Below are 22,357 nucleotides of genomic sequence, written 5' to 3' on the forward strand. Positions count from 1 at the left end.
AGCGATCCTCCTGCCTCAGCCTCCCGAATAGCTGGGACTACAGGCGCCCACCACAATGCCTGGCTAGTTTTTCTATTTTTAGTAGACACAGGATTTCGCTCTTGCTCAGTGTGAGCCACTGTGCCTGACCCTAAAATATTCTTATGTAAAAAAAAGTAAGCTAGTTTAAAGAAAAATGTTAATATTAGAGAAAGGAGAGAGAAGATATACAACATTGTGGAGGCAGAGTCCAGCCAGAGTTCTGGAAGTTGTTTTCTTTGTTTGTTTGCTTTTGTTGTTTTTTTTTTTTTTTTTTAGATTAATATGAGGGTACAGACGATTAGGTCAGAGTGTCTGCATTTGTTAGGTAGAGTCCAAGTTGTGGTTGCTCCCCTTACCAGGATGTGTGCTATGTACTCCTACATTGTGTCCATACGGTGGCAGCACATCAATCCTTCTCCCTCCTCCCACTTTCCCCCAACTTGAATTAATTGAGTTTTTCTCTAATGTGCACATTCGCTTGCCTACTGACTTCACATTAGTATTGAGTATCTTCGACACTTGCTTCTCTATTCTTGTGATACTTTACTGAGAAGAATGGGTCTCAACTCCATCTAGGTTAATATAAAAGATGTAAAGTGCCCACCTTTTTAATGGCTGAATAGTATTCCACAGTATACATATACCATAGTTTATTAATCTATTCATGTGATTATGGACACTTGGGTTGCTTCTGCATTTTTGCAATTGTGAAATTGCAATTGAGCTGCAATAAACATTTTAATACAAATGTCCTTCTGGTAAAATGATACTTTTTCTTCTGGGTAGATACCTAATAATGGGATTGCAGGATCAAATGGAAGGTCTACTTTTAGCTCTTTGAGGATTCTCCATACTTCTTTCCAAAGAGGCTGTATTAGTTTGCAATCCCACCAGCAGTGTTAAAGTGCTGGGAAGGAGCTTTTGCACCACCCAGTATCCCTCCTCCTGCCCTGTGGCATCTTCATTGCCAGTCTTGGGGTTTTTTGCCAGCTTTACTCCTGAACCCCTGCTCTTCTCATGTACAGTCCCAGAGCAAGCCCCAAGTCAATTCTATCCAGAGAACAACTAAGGGGCTTTACAAAGTAGGAGGAGGCAGGAAACACTGAAAAGACAGAAAATTCTGGGGAGGAGGTTTGGGGTGGGACTGGGCTGCAGTTGGCCCTTGTCACTATGTGTTCTCTGAGCCCCAATTTCTGCATCTCTAAATGGGGTAACAATAAGACCTATGTCCCAGGGCTGTATGATCCTTAAAATGCTTAGTCCAGTGCTGGGCACACAGAAGGCTTTGATAAGCTGGAGCTGCATTTCTTCTTCTTATTATTATCACCACCATTATTGTTGTCATTAAGGAGTCAGAGGTGGAATAACAGGGAAGTAGGAGCTGAGGAGGGCAAGCAGGGATGTGTTTACACGGTAAGACATGTTGGATGTTACAAGCCGGGGTGGAGAGAGCGAGGGAGAGACTGACTGAGAGACATTGAGAAAGGTGGATGGAAACCGGCCCCTCCTAACTGGGCGATGAGTCCCAGTGATACCAGTTGGTGCCAAGTGGGATGACCCGCAGCCCCTGGGAACAGAGAAGTGGCCACACTTGCTAAGCAGGGATGGGACCTGGAGCGGCTGAGTTCTGTGCCTGAGCTGGGCTGGGGAGAGGGCCATGCTCCTCCTGACCATGTGCAACCTGGGGAGCCAGGCTGGGGGTGAGCTGATGCAGTCCCACTGTATACACACACACACACACACACACACACACACACACGTGTCTCCTCCAAGCCAGGTAAACAGGACGGGTGCCTGGGTCAGCTGCTCCCTCCCTTGGTTGGCCTTTCCCTCCCACTCTTTCCCTGGGGGTGGCTGGCCCGCCCAGTTCCCCTGCTCCACACCCAGCTTTCTCACCAAGAGCATCCTAAGCGCTCACCAAAACACCTGGCTGACCACTCTCCAGGTTGTGGCCACTTCCTTCCCTGACACCTAGGGTCCCCACTGAAGGATTTCCCTAGAACATCAGAGCCTTAGACATAGCCCCATGGCTGCCGGTCTCTCTCTGTGAGCTGCAAGAGTGGGACTCTTATTGCCTTTAAGTAGCAATGTGGGAGGGGGGAGGGGACAGGAAGGCCAACTGAAACTGAAAAAGGCCAAGAAGGGGCAGGCACCTGCCATCATGCTGGTGCCCCTGAGCCAGGCTGGCACCTAGGGTGGGTCCCGGCCTGCTGGGCTTCCCTTTTCTTGCTGCCCTGGTGGGGTCCTGCCCGTGATTCCTCCCTTCCAAGCCCCCACCTACCCCACCGCCTCCAGAAGACTCCATCAACCTATCTCCTGAGATGCCCCTGCCACCACCCTGCGCCCCAAATTCCTGGGGTTGGGAAACTGGAATGGTTTTGCATCGTCTCACCCCACTCTCCCTCCCTCTCTGATGCACAGACTCCCTCTCTGTTTCGACACAGCCTCTCAGGCTCACAATTACAGCTCATTACCCTATCGGTGGCCTTGCCCTGAGTCACTGTGGGGAGGGACCCAGGGCTGCCCAGCCCTGTCCCCTTCGTCCAACCTACATTATAAAGAGTAGGGTGAGGGAGGAGGACTCTGGGAAGGCAGGGGAGTCTGGGAAAGGAGAGAGAAGGCTGCATACCCAGAGGGAGGGAAGGAAGGACGAAAAGTCAGAGGGAGAAGGGAAGCGAGGAGGGCGCACAGAGGCAGAGAAAGGGCAACAAGAAGTAGACTTGGGTGGGAAGAAGGCATCAGGGGGGAGAGGGGAAGCTGGCAGAGATGAAGTTACTGAGCTCCCTACCCTGCCTCCTGCTGGCCCTGTGCCTGGGCAGCGGGAAGGCTGGCCCACTGCAAGGTGGAGCTGGAATAAATGTTGGGGAGGCCGTCGGACATGGAGTGGGTGATGCCCTTAGCCAGGGCCTTGGGCAGGCCCTTGGCCACGAGGGAGGAGGGGCAGCCCGTGATGCTGCTGGCCAAGGGTTCAGAGAAGCAGCCGGCTCTGCAGCCAGGGAGGCCACAGACGCTTTGGGCCATAAGATTGGGGAGGCAGCCCATGGTCTTGGAAATGGTGGGAGCGAGGCTGCCAGACAGGTTGGGAATGCCCTTCAACATGGAGCAGATGCTGCCCATGGCTCCTGGCAGGGAATGCCCGGCGGCCATGGTGCTTGGGTGAGTGACCAGGAAGTTGGGGATGGAAAAGGGAAGCTGAGGGCAGCCGGTGAGAGTCTTAGGAAATGGTCAGAAGGATAAATGGATCTCTTATTCGCAGCTGCCTGGGCGGTTTCGTCTGTGTTATGCCCCTTCCTCTGCCAGCCGTCTCTCTGCATCTCTCTGCTGTGCTCTGGTCTCTCTTGGTCTTATGCCTGCTTTGCCTTTTCTCCCCATCAGAGTCGGAGACGGGCATCCTAAGTGCAGGTCTGTTGTCCTCGCAGGGAGCATCTGGAGGCCACGGCGGCGGCGTAGGCGACATAGGCAATCTCGGAGGTTCAGGCACTCCCTGGGGCCATGGATTCCCTGGAAGCTCATCAGGCAGCTTTGGAACTCAGGGAAGCTTTGGGGGTCCAGGAGGCAATGGAGTGCCACCAAACACTGGGGCCAACGTTCAGGTAAAGACACCACCACAGCCCTGATCTCTGCCCTGTCCCTCCTTTCCTCCAAGTCCTGAATCCCACACTCGGTCTCAACCCCCCTACCCCCACTGCAGGGAGCTGTGGCCCAGCCTGGTTATGATTCCATGAGAGGCAGCGGCCAAAATACCGGGGTAAGAGGATGCGTCTGAGGATGCAAAGAGGTGCCTGGGTGCCTGTGACAGAAAGTGGAGAAAAATAAGAGGAAAGAAAGATGGGGAGGGGAAGGACTGGGCTGAAAGGAATATGGGCCAGGAGGAGATGGGCCTGGGGAGACAGCAAAGAAGAGGAGAGGAGAGTGAGGGGGAGGAGGGAGAGACAACTTCTGGGGCAGGAAGCCAAGCCTTAAGGAGCAGGAGAGCCAGGCTCCTGGAGATGCTGTGACTGAAATAACCGTCCCTGTCCGTCTGCAGTGCACCAACCCCCCACCATCTGGCTCAGGAGGAAGCTCTAGCAACTCTGGGGTGAGTGGGGAGGGGCAGCCTGAGCATGCCGCCCTGGGAGGACGGGGCAGGGACATGCCCCGGGCAGGAGCGGAAGAGGAGCAGGGAAGCAGTCCTGGGTTCCTGCCTTTAATCCTGGCTCTGGTCGCTTTCTTCCTCTCAGGGCAGCAGCGGCTCACAGTCGGGCAGCAGCGGCTCACAGTCGGGCAGCAGCGGCTCACAGTCAGGCAGCAACAGCGGCAGAGGTGACGACAGCTACAGCAGTTCTGGGACCAACTGGGTGAGTTCTGCACCTGCCCCTGGTGGTCCCCGCTGAGGAGATGGGCCCCAAATTTTCCCTCAAAGCTGCCGTTGCCCCCCGGGGTGGGTGACCTCACTGCTAGTTGTCGCCCTGGGGCTCCTGAAGCCTCTGTTTCCCACCTTCCTAGCCAAGCCACGCTCCTCACATACAAGTTATGGTTTTTCACAGGAGGGGATCGGCCTCTTCTGCTTACCTTGTCCCTTATCTGCCACTCTGCCTTGGTGGGAGGCTCTGCCTGTCTGAGCGCTATTCCTGCAGTCACGTCCACTTGGCGGTCCGAGTAGAGCTGGAAGTGGTAGAGGGAAGAAAGGAAGTGGACATAGGAAAATATGACACTTGTTTGGGTAACTCCCAAGAGAAGAGGGGACAGGATTATATGCATAGAGACTTAAAGCTGCGTACAGAGCTGTGGTGTAGACAAAACTAATAGCTGCCCAGCGTAAGAGGCCCCTACACCATGGGTGAGGGGGCCAGGAGGGCACCAGGCCCTGGCAGCTGTCTTAGGGTAGAGCTCCGGGGAGGGGCTGCAGAGAGGGAGCCACTCTCCCGCGTCTTCCTTGAGGGCCTGGGAAAGGTCCTGAAAAAGAGCAGGCTGAGTAATTAACAGCCACATTCCCTAAGCTGCTTTAATTTACTGCTCCTTGTGCTACCCTCCTTTTCCCCCATCTAGGACCAACCCTTAGAAAATTCTAATTATTTTGATCAAAGCAGCCACCCCAGCTCCCAGGTGAGGACTCCAGGGGTCCCTTCCGCATCCCGCCCCCTGGTGGCAGGATCGCTGCGCCTGTGCGCAGCTGGGCTCCAGAGGGCGGGAGTAGCCGGCAAAACTTGAGATTCCCCCAATCCTCTCACGTCTCCAAATGCCCTCGGCCATATCTGGCCTTCGGGGCTCGGACTAACTTCCCTCAGCCACCAACTAGCTAAGGACCGGGAAGCTATGGAAGCCGGAGACAGGCTGAAACCGATCAGGGGTTGAAACAAATCCGTCAACGCGCTGGGAACTAGAGGCCCCTTTGCATGAACTCTGCGAATTGTTCTCTAGCAGGGATCCAATACCGGCTCTTCCTCCAGCGGCAGCAGCAGCGGAAACGGTAGTGGAAATAAACCCGAGGTGAGTGGCTGGTGAGCGCGGAGGGGCGCAAATCTCCCTCGGAGTGTGGCGAGAGGCGGAGAGGGGCAGAGGCCGCTGGCGGGATGGGGAGCGAGGGCTGCTCTGAGAAGGGGGCCGCAGTGCTGCTGCGGTGGAAATGCTGTCATTCGTGGGCAGGAATTGGTGTCTGAGAGTCTTTTTCTCTCCCACAGTGTGACAACCCAGGGAATGCAGTCCGCCTGTCTGGAGGCTCCGGGGATCAGGTGAGAACCAAACCGCGGGGTGACTCGGGTCATCGCAGGCTGTGCCCAGTCCTCACAAATCAGCTCCATCCAGCTCCGCCCAGGGGAACTGACAATTTAGGCAAAAGAAACCAAACTCGGAGTCCTAAAAATAGTAACAAGCTCCAAACTAATAATTCATTGCAAATCCTTGTATGTCATACTTCACTTTATAGCACAGATGGCCTGCAAGAAACCCCATGTAAAGCAGTCCTTCTAGAAACGTAATCATTTCCAACGTCCTCTACCCCAGCCAGGGAACAGACTTCGGTGAACTCTGGCAGAGAGAAGGGTTTGGAAAGTGTAATTCCCTCAGTCATTCTGGAAACCTGGGCTTATGTCAACACCCGTGGTGCTGACAGAATTAGGGTTAAGCTCACGTCCACGTGAATCACCCTGTCTTGTGAAAGTGCAGGTTGATTCAGCAGGTGTCGGATGGGGCCGAGATTGGGCATCGCTAAGAAGCTCCTGGGTGAGGCCTTGGAGGGAGTGAAACCCAAGAACCAGGGGCCAGGCCAGATGGGAGAAGAGGGCAGTGGGGCTAAGCTGACAAGGCGCTCTCTGAAGAGCCCTCCATCTATTGGACTGACATTTTATAGATATACAGGGTTTAAGAAAATTTCTCCCAGTTCGTAAGTCTATTTCTAGTTTTTTATATACCAAACTCTTAAGTTTGAAAGTAGTTTAAAATGTAAGTTTTTTCCTATAGTTTCTGCTCTTGGTGTATTGCTTTAAAGGTCTTTATTTTCTTCTAGTGCTATGAATACATCTATAATTTCATTTTTTGAACTTTTACTCTATCTGGACTTAATTTTGCTGTATACTGTCTAGTGTCCCCCCACCCCCAAATCCTATACTTTGCACCAGAGCTATGTGTTCCTTTATGAGGGGAAATTAGTTAAAAACAGAGAGGTATAGGGTGGCACCTGTGGCTCAAGGAATAGGGTGCTGGCCCCATATACCGGAGGTGGTGGGTTCAAACCCAGCTCCGGCCAAAAACAGCAAAAAAAAAAAAAAAAAGAGGTATAATTTCCTCCAAATATGTGACTGATATTCCCATTTCCATGGACTAAATCACTTCCACCACTGATTTAAAATGCCATTTGTAGGCTGAGCCTCGTGGTTCACACCTGTAATCCTAGCACTCTAGGAGTCTGAAGTAGGTGGATTGCCTGAGTTCACAAGTTTGAGACCAGCCTGAGCAAGAGTGAGAGCCTGTCTCTACTAAAAATAGCAAAACTAGCTGGGAATGGTCATGGGTGCCTGTACTGGGAGACTGAGGCAAGAGGATTACTTGAGCCCAAGAGACTGAGGTTGCTGTGAACTATGACAATACCATGTACTCCAGCCAGGGTGATAGTGAGACTCTGTCTAAAAAATAAAAAATAGGGCGGCGCCTGTGGCTCAGTGAGTAGGGCGCCGGCCCCATATGCCGAGGGTGGTGGGTTCAAACCCAGCCCCGGCCAAACTGCAACAAAAAAATAGCCAGGCGTTGTGGCAGGCGCCTGTAGTCCCAGCTGCTCGGGAGGCTGAGGCAAGAGAATCGCGTAAGCCCAAGAGTTAGAGGTTGCTGTGAGCCGTGTGACGCCACGGCACTCTACCCGAGGGCAGTACAGTGAGACTCTGTCTCTACAAAAAAAAAAAATAAATAAAAAAAAATAAAAAAGGCCGTTTTTAAATACCTTAATGTTTGGGGAGAGCTTCTGGAAGCTCTATTTTGTTAAACTGATTCATCTGTTCTGGAGCCGAGACCATACTGCTTTATTTATAGTAGCTCTATAGGACATTAACATCTGTCAAGGCAAGCCCTGTGCCACTTGTCTTTCCAGCATTTTCTTACCTATTCTTAGACCTTCGTTCTTCTGAATGAATTTCAACATTATTCTAACAAGTTCTCAAACAGAATTCCTTTAGGATTGTTAGAGGAATCATATTAAATCAATACATTAGTGTGGGATGGTGGCCTCAGGGTCTAAAACAGGGATCTTTATTTTGCTGTATAATCTCTCAGGGGCAGAGGGACACAGGGAAGTACAGGGTAAGGGGATGACAGGCCTTGGGAATAGAAACTGTACCAGTAGTAAGTGGGATGGAGGTCAACTCTGCGGGTAGCAATACTAGCAGGGCACATGGCCCTCCATCCCAGCCTGGTCTACTGGCAGCTCTGGGGGTAAGGAAGAGCTGATGGGCCTGAGAATCTCATGCTTCACACCCCGTAATGAAAGCAGGACTCAGGAGGAGCCTACTTCTCACTTAGGAGACTGGCCAGTCACCTGTGCCACCTCAACTCCCATCGGCTGCCAGCAAGCATAGCCTTTCTGGCCAATGCCAAACATCCATTCCGATGGGATCCTTCAGTTTAAATCAATTTATTCCAATAGCCTGGCTCACTCCTCCTTTAAAACCAGGGGAAATTTCAGATACTTTCCTGGCTAAGGCCCTTCTGGCTAAAGTTTGAGCAATCTTGCAAACTTGCAGAAATGGATATAAACAGAGAGGGTGATGTTATCTATAAACATCATAACTGAGCAGTGACTCCAGCTCCAGGAGGTTAAACCAGACCTGCCAGCAAGGACGGAGCTACCCTGCGAGAAAGACTTTTCTCCAGGTCAGGGAAGTCCTCTGCTGTGCTCATGCCTCAGTCCCCTGATTCAGGAGTTCCTCCGCTGCACCCTGCTATCCTGACCTCTCACCAACGCCCCCACCTGCCTCCCACTGACTCCTCTCCATTTTCTGTCTCCCTAGGGATTAAGCAGAGAGAGTGCTCACCTTCTTGGGGGCTCCCAAGGCAGTCAACAGGTAAGCCTCATGCAGGCAGGGCTGGCTCCAGGAGGGGTGGTGGAGGGTGCCAACAGCCTGGGAAAAGAGATAGCAGTTTCTTCTTGTAAGCTGCTTTGAATCTGTGTCTGTGACCCACAGGAACCCAACGGGGGCATGGAATCCACTTCCCCCTCCTTGATTTATTCATTCCTTCCCTCCTTCCACTGGCATCAGAGCTGTGTTACCTTTGTGAGAGGAAAAATGAAAGGTTGAGAGGACAGTTTGAAAAACCATACTGACTAAGACAGGGTTGGGAAGTCGAGAGTCACTGAGCTTTGAGTTAGAAGGTGAGGGTTCTGATGCCAGCTCTGTCACACGTCAGCTGTGTGTCATCAAGCAATTCCATTAACCTCTCTGGGCCTTGGCTTCCTGGGATAAAGTAGGGACAGGGAGGCCTGCACTGCCCACAGTTACCGGATAGCTTTCTGTACCGTAACCACGTCAGGGTGTTGCAGCACCCAGACGATGGAGGTGGATCCTGAGAGGCTGCCAGACACCACTGAGTTCAGTTTCCTGGTTCCACACAGGAACACAGGAGGACAAGGCTCAGTCCCGGGGTGCAGAGGCACTAGACATTACTTACTTTCATTATTAGTGGTGTTTTGGAAAGGCAGACATGAGAGTATGAAAGTGATTCAAGGGACTGGGTAGGGTTAGATGGTAGCAAGTCACATAAGGCTTCCCGAGGGGGGATTTTTAGGCTCTGTGTGAAGCCGAGAAGGTGGCATTACAGGGAGGAGCGCAGGGAGCTTGAGCGAAGGCCATGAGGGGTGGGCAGGAGCAGGTTGACAAGGGGCACGCACGATAAGATGCACAAGCCTCGAACATCAGTTCCCCTTTTCCCCACCTAGGGGCAAGGGTTCCATGGGGGCAGTGGAAGAGGTGACGCTGTCGGTGGAGTCAACACCGTGGTGAGTGAAGGCGATACTCTGGCTGGGGCCGGGCCCGTGGCATCGACCATGCTCGCCTCCCCTCCTGACACTCAGATCTCCCACCTCATGCTCACAAAGTGTCTTCTCAATCTCATCTATTTCTTGTTGGTTCCTTAGAACTCTGAGACGTCTTCCGGGCTGTTCAACTTCGAAAATTTCTGGAAGGTGAGGTCTGCGAGATAGTGGTGCTCACTCCAGTTTGGAAAACCTACCCCTGTCCCTTGCCATGGAAAGAGGCTAAAGTCCTCTTTATTTTTATATATTTTTTGAGACTGAGTCTCTGTTGCCCTGGGTAGAGTGCTGTGGCATCATAGCTCACAGCAACTTCAAATTCTTGGGCTTGAGCAATCCTCTTCCCTCAGCCTCCTGAGTAATCTGGGGTTACAGGTGTGTGCTATTATACCCATCTAGTTTTTCTGTTTTTAGTAGAGACAGGGTCTTGTTCTTGCTCAGGCTGGTCTTGAACTCCTGAGGTCAGGCAATCCATCCACCTAAGCATGAGCCACCACACCTGGCCTAAAGTCCTCTTTCTAAACCAACAGTCAGCAGTAGTTCTTGACCTCTCTTGGCCTAAAGCCCTGAGCCAATGACATTATGACCTAATTTGGCCATTCTCCTTTTCTTTTTTCTCTCTGCAGAATTTTAAATCCAAGCTGGGTTTCATTAACTGGGATGCCATAGACAAGGTAAGGGCTGAAAGGCCGTGCAGTCTTGATCTCTGGGGGAGAGGGACACAGGAAGAAAGGAAAACCTCTGCTTGGTGAACTAGGGAAATGATGATGGTCTCTAAGAAAGTGTGTAGGGACAAAAACAAAATCAACAAACTGAGAAGGGAGGACAGCAGAGACCTGAAGAGAGGGAGAGTATGGAAACAGGTGGGAGCTGAGCATGCAGGGAGCAGATGGGCCTCTTTACTGCTTCCACACAGAGACGCGAGCAGGTTCTGAGTCTCCGTTTCCCACTGAAGACCTGGCAGTTGAGGGGGAGAGTAAGCAGGCCTAATCCTAAGGGGTAGCTGAATGAGGAGGCAGGTGGAGCTAAAAGGCCACATGACAACCGACACCAGAGAGAGAAGGGAACAGGAAGCACATTGGCCAAGTGCCTGATGGATGATAAGCGTTAGTCTAGATCCTGCACATCCACAACCTTAGAGGACAGTTAGTTGGCCCAGAACACTGTCTCCTTCCTCCCTTCCCCTGTGCCTTTTTTTTTTGAGACAGAGTCTTACTCTGTCATCCTGGGTAGAGTACCATGGTGTCACAGCTCACAGCAACCTCAAACTTTTCAGCTTAAGTGATTCTCTTGCCTCAGCCTCCCAAGGAGTTGGGATTCCAGGCATCCGCCACAACACCTGGCTATTTTTTTGTTGTAGATGTCATTGTTGTTTAGCAGGCCCGGGCCAGGTTCGAACCCACCAGCCCCGGTGTATGTGGCCAGTGCCCTAACCACTGAGCTACGGCACTGAGCCCAACCTCAAACTCTTGAGCTCAAGCTATCCTCTTGCCTCAGCCTCCTAAGTAGCTGGGCGCCCACCACAATGCCTAGCTAGTTTTTCTGTTTTTAGTAGAGATGGGGGCTCGCTCTTGCTCAGGCTGGTCTCGAACTCCTGAGCTCAAGCCATCCTCCCGCCTCGGCTTCCCAGAGTGCTAGGGTTACAGGTGTGAGGCACCGTGCCCCGCCTCCCCCCTGCCTCTTGAAGGGACACCTCTGGCCAGGCTGATTGGGCACTAGAATACCAGAGGCACCTCCAAAATGGAGGGGGCAGGATAAGAAGGGAGGGGACAAAGGGCAGATAAACATTCAAAAACCAAAGGCGGAAGCTGCAATTTGTGACTCACTGATGTATCTTGAACCTTGAACCATCCCCTTCCCCATTTTTAAATGGGGAATTAGTTGCCAAAGTTTAAATAACTGAGAGACTTCACATAACGTTGGGATATCTGGTTTCTCTTGAAACGTGTGGCAACACTGGGCCCTCTGTTGGGGCAGTGACAGGGTGGCCAAAATGCCCTGCCCGACATGGTGGTTTCAGCCACCTGACCGACCCCTCTGAGCGGTGGAGTTTCTGACCTTCAATGTAAAAGAATGAAGACGTGGATCCCTGTCTTCACAAAATTTGCACTCAGGAAAAGCAAAATGTGACCTTTGGGGAATGAGAAGGGGAGGGGAAAAAGGCAAGAGACATTTTCAGCTGCTGTGGGTGGGTTTCTGGTTTGAACAACAAAATATGTTTTCTGCCTTATAAAGAACAGTTTTTGGTAGGGACAAGACTCTGAACTGGGCCTCAAGGACCTTAGAGTCTGGTGGAAGAACCAGGGCCCAGACCCTTCCCAGGTAGCCAGGAGAGATGGAAATGTTTCCACTCCTCTAGGGAGCAGTAAGGGGAGTGATGGCATTGGGAGCAGGATTCACATGGGCCAGCTCCCTTGGGGACAGATCTCCTAGACAGAGGATTAGGAAAGAGGAAGGCAGAGAAGAGAATGATATCCAATTCTCTACGGTGCGGGTGAAGGAGCAGAGGACCTCAGCCAGAGCAAGGGCTGAGCAGAGGGGGACTCTGTGTAGTATTCCTGGACAGGTAGGGGGTTCTCCAGCCCAACCTGGGACATCCAGATTTGCATGGATGACAAATGGTTGGGCAAAAATGTCCCTGCAGATTCCTGGAGCAGAGGCTCATTCTACCCCTTGGCCTGGCCCGTTACTCCCCTGAATTTCTATCCCCCAAGCTCCCTCTTAGAACCTATTTCTTTGCCCAGGGCCAGAGAAGCGCTGATATCCCGTGACCTCCAGACAAGGAGCTACCAGATGGATGGGAGCCCCCTTCTCCCTTCTTAAAACTCCACTATCTCATCACTATTCTCAACTCCTGCCCTTGAAATAAACTGTAGCTGCCCCACACTCCTGGTCTCTGCTCCTTTCTTATGGCTGCACTGTGGTTCCAGGGGGTGAAGGGGGTGGAAAGGGGCTGGAAGGGGTGGCTTCGACCCCACAGCTTTGGGAAATGGTCTCGAGGCTGCCTGGCAGATGGGAAAGGGGAAGCTGGGACAGGTCCTAATCCTGAGATTTTGCTATGGTGAGGGCAGAAACAGTTTAGAGAGCCTGAGGTGTGCAGGGGACAGAGGGCTCGTTAAAGCTCCGGAGATCCTGCTTCTCTCTCCTATTTCCAAATAGTTTTCTGGGGTCCCTCAAGAATCTCAGCTCCCCCAACCCCCCAACTGAGTCCCAGGGAATTCTGAAGGCTGAGAGGTGACAGCAGCAGGAGTAGGGCCAGGTGAGTGGTCAGGTTCCCCTGCTAACCCGCTCCCAACTTTCCTCTGCAGAACAAAGTCCCCGCCCCCAGCACTCGAGCCCGCCTCTACTTCCACCGACTCTGGGAGGTAGGAGAATTCTCTTTTGAAGAACTGGGGGTCTTGGTTGTCCCGCCTCTCCCCATGCCTCTCTCAAGGCAGCTACCTGTCTTAAAATCCCCCCCTTTCCATTTTTGAGACAGGTATCTCATCCATGTCTTATCACCAACACCATCTCAAATTCTCCCTCTAACCCTAAACCACACCTAGGCTCTCAAGCCCATTCCTTCTTGAGATCTGGGAACCTTCCCAAAGTGCTGTCACATACCACTCTGAGTTCTGCACTCCCCTGGGCCCACTCAGCTCTCCTTCTTTCTCTAGGAATTCAAAAGTAACACTCCTTTCTTCAACTGGAAGGCAATTACTGAGGTAAGGGGTAGGGGGGTGGGGCAGGACATCTCATTTTGCAGTAAGGACTCAGCTCTGGGACACCAGGCTCAGGGCCCTTGGCAAGTGGCTAGCCAAGGTTTGTGTCCTAGTTTCTTGCCCTCCCTGCTGAGGATGGTGCCTCCTTCCCTTCCCACTCTCGGGGCTTTATGTAATCTTAAGAGTGGGTGGAGTGGGAGAGGAAGCTGTGAGTCACTGAGGAATAGGGTGGGAGGTCCTTTCCTGGGATAAAAGCTGAGGCCGGAGCTCTGAGGCCTCCACAGGTGGAGAGACATGAAGCTGGCCACTGCCTCTGCTTTGCTGACACTTCTGCTGAGCTTGGTCTGGCTCGGGGGGAGCCATAGCTGGGTGGGTACTGCAGGGTGAGCAGGTGGAGGGAGACCAGAGGGAGGGACCTGGGCTGGGGTCAACCACGGGACACTAGGGAGGAAAGCTGAGGGGAAACTGGAGGGTAGTATGTGTGGGGGGGATCAGGTCAGGGGCAAGTACAGGCCCATGCACAGGGTCACCCCTAGATTCTGCATGGCCAATGGCCTTTGAGAAACCAGACCCTTGGGCAGTGAGGCAAGTGCTGCCCACTCATATGTCCACATGTGCCAAGTCCATGAGGCTGGACAGGTGGGGCCATGCAAAGTCAGAGGTCAAGGCCCCCAGCTGAGTGTTATTACACACACTTGTGGGACCAATGTGGCTACATTGTATGACTTTTCAAGAAAAACTAGAAATCTGATTTTTAATTGTTCATAACTAATTTAATTTTTTAAAAGTCAGACCAAGGCCGGGCATGGTGGCTCACACCTATAATCCTAGCTAGCACTCTGGGAGGCTGAGGTGGGTGGATTCTTTGAGCTCAGGCATTAGAGAGCAGCCTGAGCAAGAACGAGACCCCATCTCTACTAAATGCAGGAAAAAATTAGTTGAGCATTGTGGCAGGCACCGGTAGTCGCAGCTACTTGGGAGGCCGGGGCAGGAGGATCACTTGAGCCCAGGAATTTGAGGTTGCTATGAGCTAGGCTGATACCGAGGCACTCTAGACTGGGCAAAAGAGTGACACTCTGTCTCAAAAAAAAAAAAAAGAAAAGCAGACCAAGCAGAAAATCTCTGGAGGCCTCTGGACAACCAGTATTAGGGCTAATAGGGGGTTTAGATTCAGTGTCAGGTGTGGGTAAGGCGGAGCGTCAAGTCAGAGTTAGGACTTAATTCTTAGCCTATGAGTGTGGGGAGGGAGTTCTAGTATCCTCCTAGAGAAGGCATGATAACCTGAACTAAACCTTTTCCCAAACGCTTAGAATTTCTCTCCTTGGCCTGGGGAAGGGGTGCTGGTGCGTATGCGGGGTGCCTGGAGTGGCTTCATCTGCTTTCTTGTGGTTCTCCCCTTTCTTTCCTTCCTTTAACCCAGAGCTGACCTGACCCGTTAGCTTCTGATAACAGCCCCTCCTCCCAAGGCCCCTGTAGTGTTTCCTACAGGGAGTAAAGGGCCTATGAGGGGAGCAGAGGGTTTGGGCTGGGCCGAGTTGCTTGGGTCTGCCTGGGGAGCCTGCATGGCTTCAACTCACTTGTTGTTCTAGATCAGTCTCAGGCCAGAGCTGCCAGCCCTCCAGGTGCATGGGTGGGGTGGTGTTGCCAAACCAGGTTCTCTGCCCTGGCTCCCCAGCCCTGAGTGTGGAGATGTGTGTGCTCTATCTGTCTGGGCCGTCAGCTTTCCCTGGGTTGTCTTTCTGTAGGCAGCACTAACCATGGCAGAGGTGAGCATGGGGTGGGGGAGACACCCCTGCTCCACCCGGAGGAGTGGCCTAGGCAGTGGATGCTGGAGCCCACAGAGTCTGCATGGGCTGAACCAACCAGATGCTAACTGGCTCCTTTCTCCCTTTCAGGGTGCAGACCCATCGCTACAGAAGAGGGCGGGTGGTGCCGATCAGGTGAGTCTCTTTGCCCTGCAACTTCCCTGGTCTCTTGGTCTCTTGGTCCTTGGTCTCTTCTCAGCCTCGTTCCTGGGTCGCCAATCTGATACTGTCTTTCACTCCCCTAATTCAATAGTTTTCTCAGCCTGGTGGAGAAAGGCAAGATGCAGCAGTTTCTAAGGTAAGATGTTTGCCACCTGATCACCATCTGGTTTAGCTCCTGGTCCTTCTTTCCTTGGTTTCCTACCCTCACCTCCCAAGTGACTCTTGAGAGCTGGGAGAAGTACCAAGGGAAGGAGGAGGTGGCTGCGTGGGCTAGGACAATAAAGTGAGGCTCTGGCTGGCTGGAGGAGATTGTGTAAAAGAAAACACAGGGGTGCGGTGGCAGTCCCAGTTCCTTGGAGGCTGAAGCAGGAGAATCTCTTGAGGCCAGGAGTTTGAAACAAGCTTGGGCAACATAGTAAACCCCATTGTAATAAAATTTTGAAAGGAAGGAAGGAGAAGGGGAAAGGGAAAAGGAAGGGAAGGGAGGGGAGGGGAGGGGAGGGGAAGGGAATAGAAGGGAAGGTAAAAAGGGAAAGAAAGAGAAGGAAGGAAGGAAGGAAAGAGAGAGAGAGAGAGAGAAAGGAAGGAAGGAAGGAAGGAGAGAGAGAGAGAGAGAAAGGAAGGAAGGAAGGAAGGAAGGAAAGAGAGAGAGAGAGAGAGAGAGAGAGAGAGAGAGAGAGAGAGAGAGAGAGAAAGAAAGAAAGAAAGAAAGAAAGAAAGAAAGAAAGAAAGAAAGAAAGAAAGAAAGAAAGAAAGAAAGAAAGAAAGAAAGAAAGAAAGAAAGGCAAACCTATGATGCAAGTAGGGGTGAAGGCGGGGGATTCATGAAAGGTCCAGTCAGGGCAGGAAAGCAGGGTGCTTTTCCAGAGCAAAAAATGACTTCACCCTCTCTTCCTTCCTCCCATGGCCCCCTCTCCCCTCCCATTCCCCACTCCCAGAACCACGTTTATGGCCAGCAGGCATATCCTACAGCCTATAGTTGGCAGTACCCACCCAAGACCCCTGCTAAGGTAAGAGGTGCACCTGCCCCGTTTTCCCCCTGGGGTCTCTGCAGGTGGGAGAGGGAGAGAGGTTTTTACAGCCAGAGCCCCCTGCTTGGCTGGCTGAGGCTGAATCCTCTGTACTTTCAAAGTCAGTCCTCCCCATGTCTGTGTAAGGGAGACTCAAGGTTCCAAGAGAACAGCCTGGAAGTGGAGGGCAGGAGGGTTCAGTGCTCTTCATGCTCACAGGGAAAAGGTCGAAAGGGAGCAGCGGCCACCACCTTAGATAAGAGAGAGTGCTGGGCTCCGGTGCACTCTCAAAGAGTCTCTAAAAGAATAGCAGGACACAAGACAACACACAAGCAGCCCTTCTCGGCAGTTTGCTCTGTGCTGATCTTGTCTTGAGAGGTGAGCAGGCCACTGAGGACTGAGGAAAGGCCAGCTGGGAATGCTTGCTTGGTGGGGAAATGAATGCTTCATGCCACAAAGGAAATAAATGGAAACAAACACTTGAGAATTTTGTTTTGTTCAATTGCAAAGAGAACAATCTTATAATGTCAGTAAATGAATACACTAAATACTAATTAAGCTGGCAAAGAAAAGGTAGGCAGGATTTTTCCATCCATCACTCAGACTAAGAAAGCCCCGCCTTTGGGGAGAAGACCTTCTCCTGAGAGATCAGAAACTCTGAACCGACTGAAAGGCTGTGGGGCTGCAGTGAAATCTACTGGGGGGCATCTGCTTCGCCAGTCACTGTGGTCGCTGGTTATCCTTGGAGCAGGCAGAAGGGATACCCTATCTTCTCTCGATCAGTGTGCGCTCAGAGACCACATTCAATAGCATCTTGGATAAAATGCACTTAGGAGAATAAGCCTGCTGTGTAACAAATTCCATAGTAACTGTGGAATTCCATTCCATTCCTGCTGTGTAACTGAATATCCATAGTCAGACTGCAGGACCTTGGCAATAATCCTGCCTTGAGCCTGCCCTTGTCACTGGGCCCTTTGTGAGGCCACCGTAGTCTCACATCACCTCCTGATCTTCTCTTTCCAGGGAGGAGTGACGCCTTCTTCCTCGGTGAGTGTGGGGGCCCAGGCAATCTGGCTGGGGAAAGATGGGACCTGAGGACAGCGGGCATGGAGGGGACAGTGTGATGTCTACTCAGGCATTCTCCTTGTCCCGCAGGCTTCCCGGGTGCAACCCAGCCTGCTGCACTGGATGAAGTTCTGGTAGGTGAGTGTCAGAGTGAGCGGCACAGGGCGCATCCCAGGAGCTGTGGTGTCGTCATCTCTCGGGCAGGGCCGGGATCCTGGCATTTCCTCAGACCTCAGTCAGTGGTGTCAGGAAGTCAAGGTTGCGCTGGGTGGATACGCTGCAGGTATCAAGGAGGAGGAGACCCTGCTGTCGGGTGTGGAGCCAGAGTCATAAGTAAATGACCCTTGGAAACCCCCTGTGAGTTCGGAGTGAAGGGCTGAACAGGTGGGACCACGCAGGCACGCTCTGAGGAGAAGCTGGTGTTCTAGGTTGAGGACAGGGAACCAGATAGAGATTGTACAGGAGAAATGGAGAGAGGGGAGCCTGGCTAGTGGAAGGGTTCAGGGCGGGACAAAGTGAGGCTCCAGAGGGGAAGAGGTCATGGATTAGCTTGGCAGCAGCACCGAGTGTGTTTTGGTGGAAGCAAAGGTGAGGGGCAATGCAGGTGACCAGGCAGGGCAGCGGAGAAAGAGAATCTTGGTGGCTGGGGGAAAGCACACTCAGTTTCAGCAGATTAAGGAGTAGCCACCTTCTGCCAGGCGTGGTGGCTCACGCCTGTAATCCCAGCACTGTGGGAGGCTGAGGAGGGAGAATCGCTTGAGCTCAGGAGTTCGTGACTCACCTGAGCGACAGTGAGACCCCGACTCATGAAAAAAATGGAAAACCCCAGCTGGGCGCCCTGGCGAGTGCCTGTAATCCCAGCGGCTTCCGGAGGCTGAGGCAGTGGGGTGCCCGCAGCCCGAGTCTGAGGTTGCAGTGAGCTACCACACCCACTGCAGTCTGCTCAGGGGCATAGGGTGGGACCCTGTCTCAACAAAAAAAAAAAAAAAAAAAAGGAGTGACCACCTTCTATGACTTGATTTGCTTTCTTCTAGAAAATTATTTCCAGTCACTACTGAGACCCGGAAAATGCTGGTTGTCAGGAGCCTGATGGCGTGCTCCTCCTGCAGCCCTCCCACCCTGGGTGCTGACACCTCCACTTTCTACACTGGGGACCTGGTTTGTCCTTTGTTTCTGCCCACCCCGTTGCAGTTGTTCCAGTGACCACCAGCCTCCGGATAAAGCCGCCACTTTCTGCCCACTCGGTCTTGAGACCCAAAGTCACTGTGACAGTTCAGGAGGAACTTCTAGTTCTAACCTTCTTTGTGAAAAATAAAACATGGATCTTACTGACCTTGCTTCCCTAGGACTTCCTCAGACTTTATTCTTTAATACTACATGGATTAGATCTGGGAGGATGGAAGGTTGGTTTAGGGACAGATAATTTATCTTCCTCCTGGGAGTGGTAAAAAAAAATGTAGTAGCTGAGAGAGAAAAGACCTGGATTTTATTCTAGACGAGAAGCAGCTAGCTGGTGGCACTTTGCTTCAGTTTCCCCATCTGTAGAAAATCTTCGTTCAACCTACATTTGAATATCACATGTACTGCAGACTTGAAGCAGTCACAGGTGTGTAGGTTAGCTTGAAAAAGCCACATTGGGACTGTTTGGATGAGGATATGGGAGTAAAGAGGTTGTTCAAAGTGGGGAGACCAGTCCCAGAGGGCCGGGATGAGGGCAGCAAGTGGGAGCAAGGGACTGGGAGAGACTGTGCCTTGTCGTGTAAATAGATCAAAGTGGGAGTAAGAGGGGCTGACATGCTTAGGAAGTTGGGGGAACTGGGTCAAACCTGGTACCTTGTCATAGCAGGGGCTCTGCATTCCTGGAGTGGAAGGAGGAAGGCAGGAACCATCTGCCCTCTCATTGTGCCAGAGAAACAGGCAGAGGCTCTAGGTGCAGGCTGGCCAGGCTTATCCCAAGCTGGGGTGCCTTTGGGACTCCACTGAAGTCTGCAGTTGGAGTCTCTAAGTCCAGTCAAGCCAGCACAGTGTGCCCAAATTAAGGAGTCCCCCTCTTGCTGTGTCCCCCCCCTCCAACCCCCACCCAGTCCCCGACATCCCTGCAGATGACGGAAAAGTAATAAGGAGGATGTGAAGCATCCTGCTGGCCTAAGTGACTTCTGCCCGGTCTGCAACGGCCCCTGGCTGCCTTGCTCATTGCTCCGTCCCTCTCTGAGACACAGGGTCTGGCACAGGGTCTCAAACAGGCGATGACTAAATGAAGGAAGCAAGGCCCCAAACTGCCCCTGAGAAGCCCACTTCATCAAAACAGCTGACTGGGGGAAAGAGCCAGGACCGCTCCTGCGCTCTGCCTCCGCTTCTCATGGACTGATGCTGGTCCCTATCCCTCTGCCACTGCCCCACGCCACACGGAGGGCCTTGCAGTACCTCCCGCGGCCGCAGGATGGCGAACTCGGGGCTGTCCCAGAGGCGCGGCTGGCTCCGCAGGGCTCCCCGCCGACTAGCGCTTCCTGGAGCGTGGGCGAGGGATGGGAAAGAGCTGGGAACTTGGGTCTCCTCAAGCCAGTCCCTGAGGACTGAGGGAGAAGCTGATGTGGTTTTGGGTTCTTGGGGGCGTTCCTGGTTCCGAGGGCTGAAAGCAGGTCTTTCAAGTTTAAAGTAACCCATGAAGCAGCCTAAGGTCCTCTGGCATAAGGGAACCTCTGATTGCAGCAGGCTGCCCATCTCTGCCGCTGGGGCCTCTCCCGTGACCTCCTCAAATCCCAGCTTTCATTCTGTTTCCTTATAGTGCATTGTCCCACAACAGCCCAGGAGGATTCCCTGCTCAGAGCAAACTTTTGGTAGCTCTGGAATAAAGTCCCCACCCTTTACCATGGTGGCTTGGCTATGATTTCCCTCCCCAGAGTCATCCTCTGCCTGCTGGCAAAGGCCCTTCAGGCAACCCAAATGTTGTCACCTGCCCTTGGGCCCCAAGGACTTCAGAAGGCCTGTGCTTTGTCTGCTTCAGGTCTACATCAAATGTCCCTCCCCGGTCATCTTAACCAAGCATGCTCAGTCATCAGTGCATCCTTCTCTTCTTCAAGGCACCTGTCCTCTGAAGTTATCTTGCTTGCTTATTTATGTTTTGTTAGATTGCAATCTGCCTTCTCCACTGCTCCTTAGGGCAGTACTTTGTCCATCTTGAATTCTCAGCACCAAGGGCCAAAGTGGCCTCTCAACAAATGTTTGTGAATCAGTGAATGCAAAAAGCCATTGGAAGTAAGTGGGACCCATCCACCAACCCAGGAAGTCTTCCCAGAATAAGTTGAAGCAGAAGACACACAGAGTGGGTGGCCAAGGAAGAACCAGACCAGCTGGTTAATGAGGCTGCTTTCTTGGGTGTGGTGATAACATGGGCAGAGAGAGGGAGGGATGGGGATGCCCTGTGTTCTGCCTCCTCCCGCTCCACTCCGCAGCCCCCTTTCTCTCCAAGGCGTCCAGGGTTTTCACCTAGATGCTCACCAGGGCCCCAAGGACCCAGTGTCTGAGCCCTTCAAATCCCTCATTCCCTTCTTAAACTCAGGGGGCTGGCTCCCAGCCCCTAGGTGTGTCTTGCAATATATTATAGCAATCAGGGCTGGGCCTCACCTCCTCCCCACACTCTGCTCAAGTTCTGGCAGATCTGGGATGGGGTGGGGGCAGGCCTGTGGGAAAATAGGAGTTTACTGGTATTTTTCAAGAGGGAACTAGGAAACCAACCAGATCTGGAGATGAGGTGCTGCAGAGTCAGGCTTTGTGACTCTGCCTGACTCCACTAACCTCCATGATTCCTTCAAAGGCGACCTGAATCCTGGGTGGGTTTTTCTGGCGCCTATCATCCGAACTGCTGGGACCCTCTCTGGATGAGAACCCCTCTACCTCCCTGCCCCTGGACACTCAGGGGAACACAAACTCACTGAGGAGGTGTAGATGGGGGAGAGGGGAGGAGTTTGGAGGAAGATACCAGATCTAAAGCCAGCAATCACAGCAAAATCATGCAAAGATGAAATCATGCAAAGATGCAAAATCGGTTTGGGCGGCTCCTGTGGCTCAGTGGGTAGGGCTCCGGCCCCATATACCCAGGGTGGCCGGTTTGAACCCAGCCAAACTGCAACAAAAGAAAAAAAGAAAAAGAAAAATCTCGACTTGGCACCCGTAGTTCAATGGTTAGGGTGTTGGCCACATGCACCAGGGCTGGTGGGTTCAAACCTGGCCTGGGCCTGCTAAAAAATAATGACTACTACAACAACAACCAAAAATAGCTGGGTGTTGTGGTGGGTACCTGTAGTACCAGCTACTTGGGAGGCTGAGGCAAGAGAATCGCTTAAGCCCAAGAGTTTGAGGTTGCTGTGAGCTGTAACACCATGGCACTCTACTGAGGGTGATATAGTAAGACTCTGTCTCAAAAAAAAAAAAAATTATCAGGAAGGTGCCAATGGAAATGCATCATAAGTCCAAAGTGGCCAGTTTTCTGTTCAGCATAGGAACAGAATTTCTTTGGTTGAGCACATGAAGTAGCTGGCTTGTGTTTGGAGGCATTAGACAAAAAGTGTCTATCTTTATTTATTTTTTTAATTTTAATTTTTGAGACAGAGTCACCCTAGGTGGAGTGCTGTGGCGTCATCATAGCTCATAGCTCACAGCGACCTTCAATTCCTGGGCTCAAGTGATCCTCTTGCCTCAGCCTTCCAAGTAGCTGGGACTATAGGTGCCAGCCACAATGCCCGGCTAGTTTTTCTAATTTTAGTAGGGATGGGGTCTCATTCTTGCTCAGGCTGGTCTGGAACTCCTGAGCTCAGATGATCTATTTGCCTTGGCCTCCCAGGAGTGCTGGGATTACAGGCATGAGCCACCACACCCAGCCAAAAGTCCCTCTCTTTAAACGCCAGAATTGCAAACACGAGAAGCAGAACTAGAACACCATTGTTTAAACACATACTTGGTGTGTCAAGATACTCATACTCTTAGAGGCATCTGGAAACTAGGCAATTGCGAGCTCGTTTGGGGGCATACACTCACGGACTGCCGTTAGCCTCTTAGTTCTCTGTTTTCATTCTGCCCAAGAATGTACAGTTTAATTCATTG

The 22,357-nt window shown here is 52.1% G+C and overlaps 1 protein-coding gene across 10 annotated transcripts; it reads left to right on the forward strand.

The window, feature by feature from the left end:
* The first annotated feature begins 2,403 nt into the window (after positions 1 to 2,403).
* Positions 2,404 to 18,590, forward strand: DMKN (dermokine). 10 transcript variants are annotated; one of them, XM_053607984.1, is made up of 20 exons: positions 2,407 to 3,177; positions 3,441 to 3,614; positions 3,713 to 3,769; positions 4,049 to 4,099; positions 4,242 to 4,358; positions 5,050 to 5,106; positions 5,422 to 5,490; positions 5,682 to 5,732; positions 8,496 to 8,549; positions 9,422 to 9,481; positions 9,620 to 9,667; positions 10,141 to 10,188; positions 12,823 to 12,879; positions 13,171 to 13,218; positions 15,111 to 15,155; positions 15,274 to 15,318; positions 16,121 to 16,192; positions 17,216 to 17,239; positions 17,348 to 17,395; positions 18,449 to 18,590. In XM_053607984.1, exons 1-19 carry the CDS (start codon positions 2,788 to 2,790, stop codon positions 17,393 to 17,395), a joined length of 1,515 nt encoding a protein of 504 aa, XP_053463959.1. In that variant the 5' UTR covers positions 2,407 to 2,787; the 3' UTR covers positions 18,449 to 18,590. The 10 variants fall into 10 exon arrangements, with proteins under 10 accessions (XP_053463965.1, XP_053463966.1, XP_053463959.1 ...); XM_053607987.1 differs by lacking the exon at positions 18,449 to 18,590 and adding an exon at positions 18,292 to 18,380 and having other exon boundaries at positions 2,410 to 3,177; positions 4,049 to 4,098; positions 4,262 to 4,358; XM_053607983.1 differs by lacking the exon at positions 18,449 to 18,590 and adding an exon at positions 18,292 to 18,380 and having other exon boundaries at positions 2,411 to 3,177.
* The last annotated feature ends 3,767 nt before the right edge of the window (positions 18,591 to 22,357 follow it).

The sequence above is a fragment of the Nycticebus coucang genome, chromosome 10, assembly GCF_027406575.1.
Source record: "Nycticebus coucang isolate mNycCou1 chromosome 10, mNycCou1.pri, whole genome shotgun sequence".
NCBI lineage: Eukaryota > Metazoa > Chordata > Mammalia > Primates > Lorisidae > Nycticebus > Nycticebus coucang.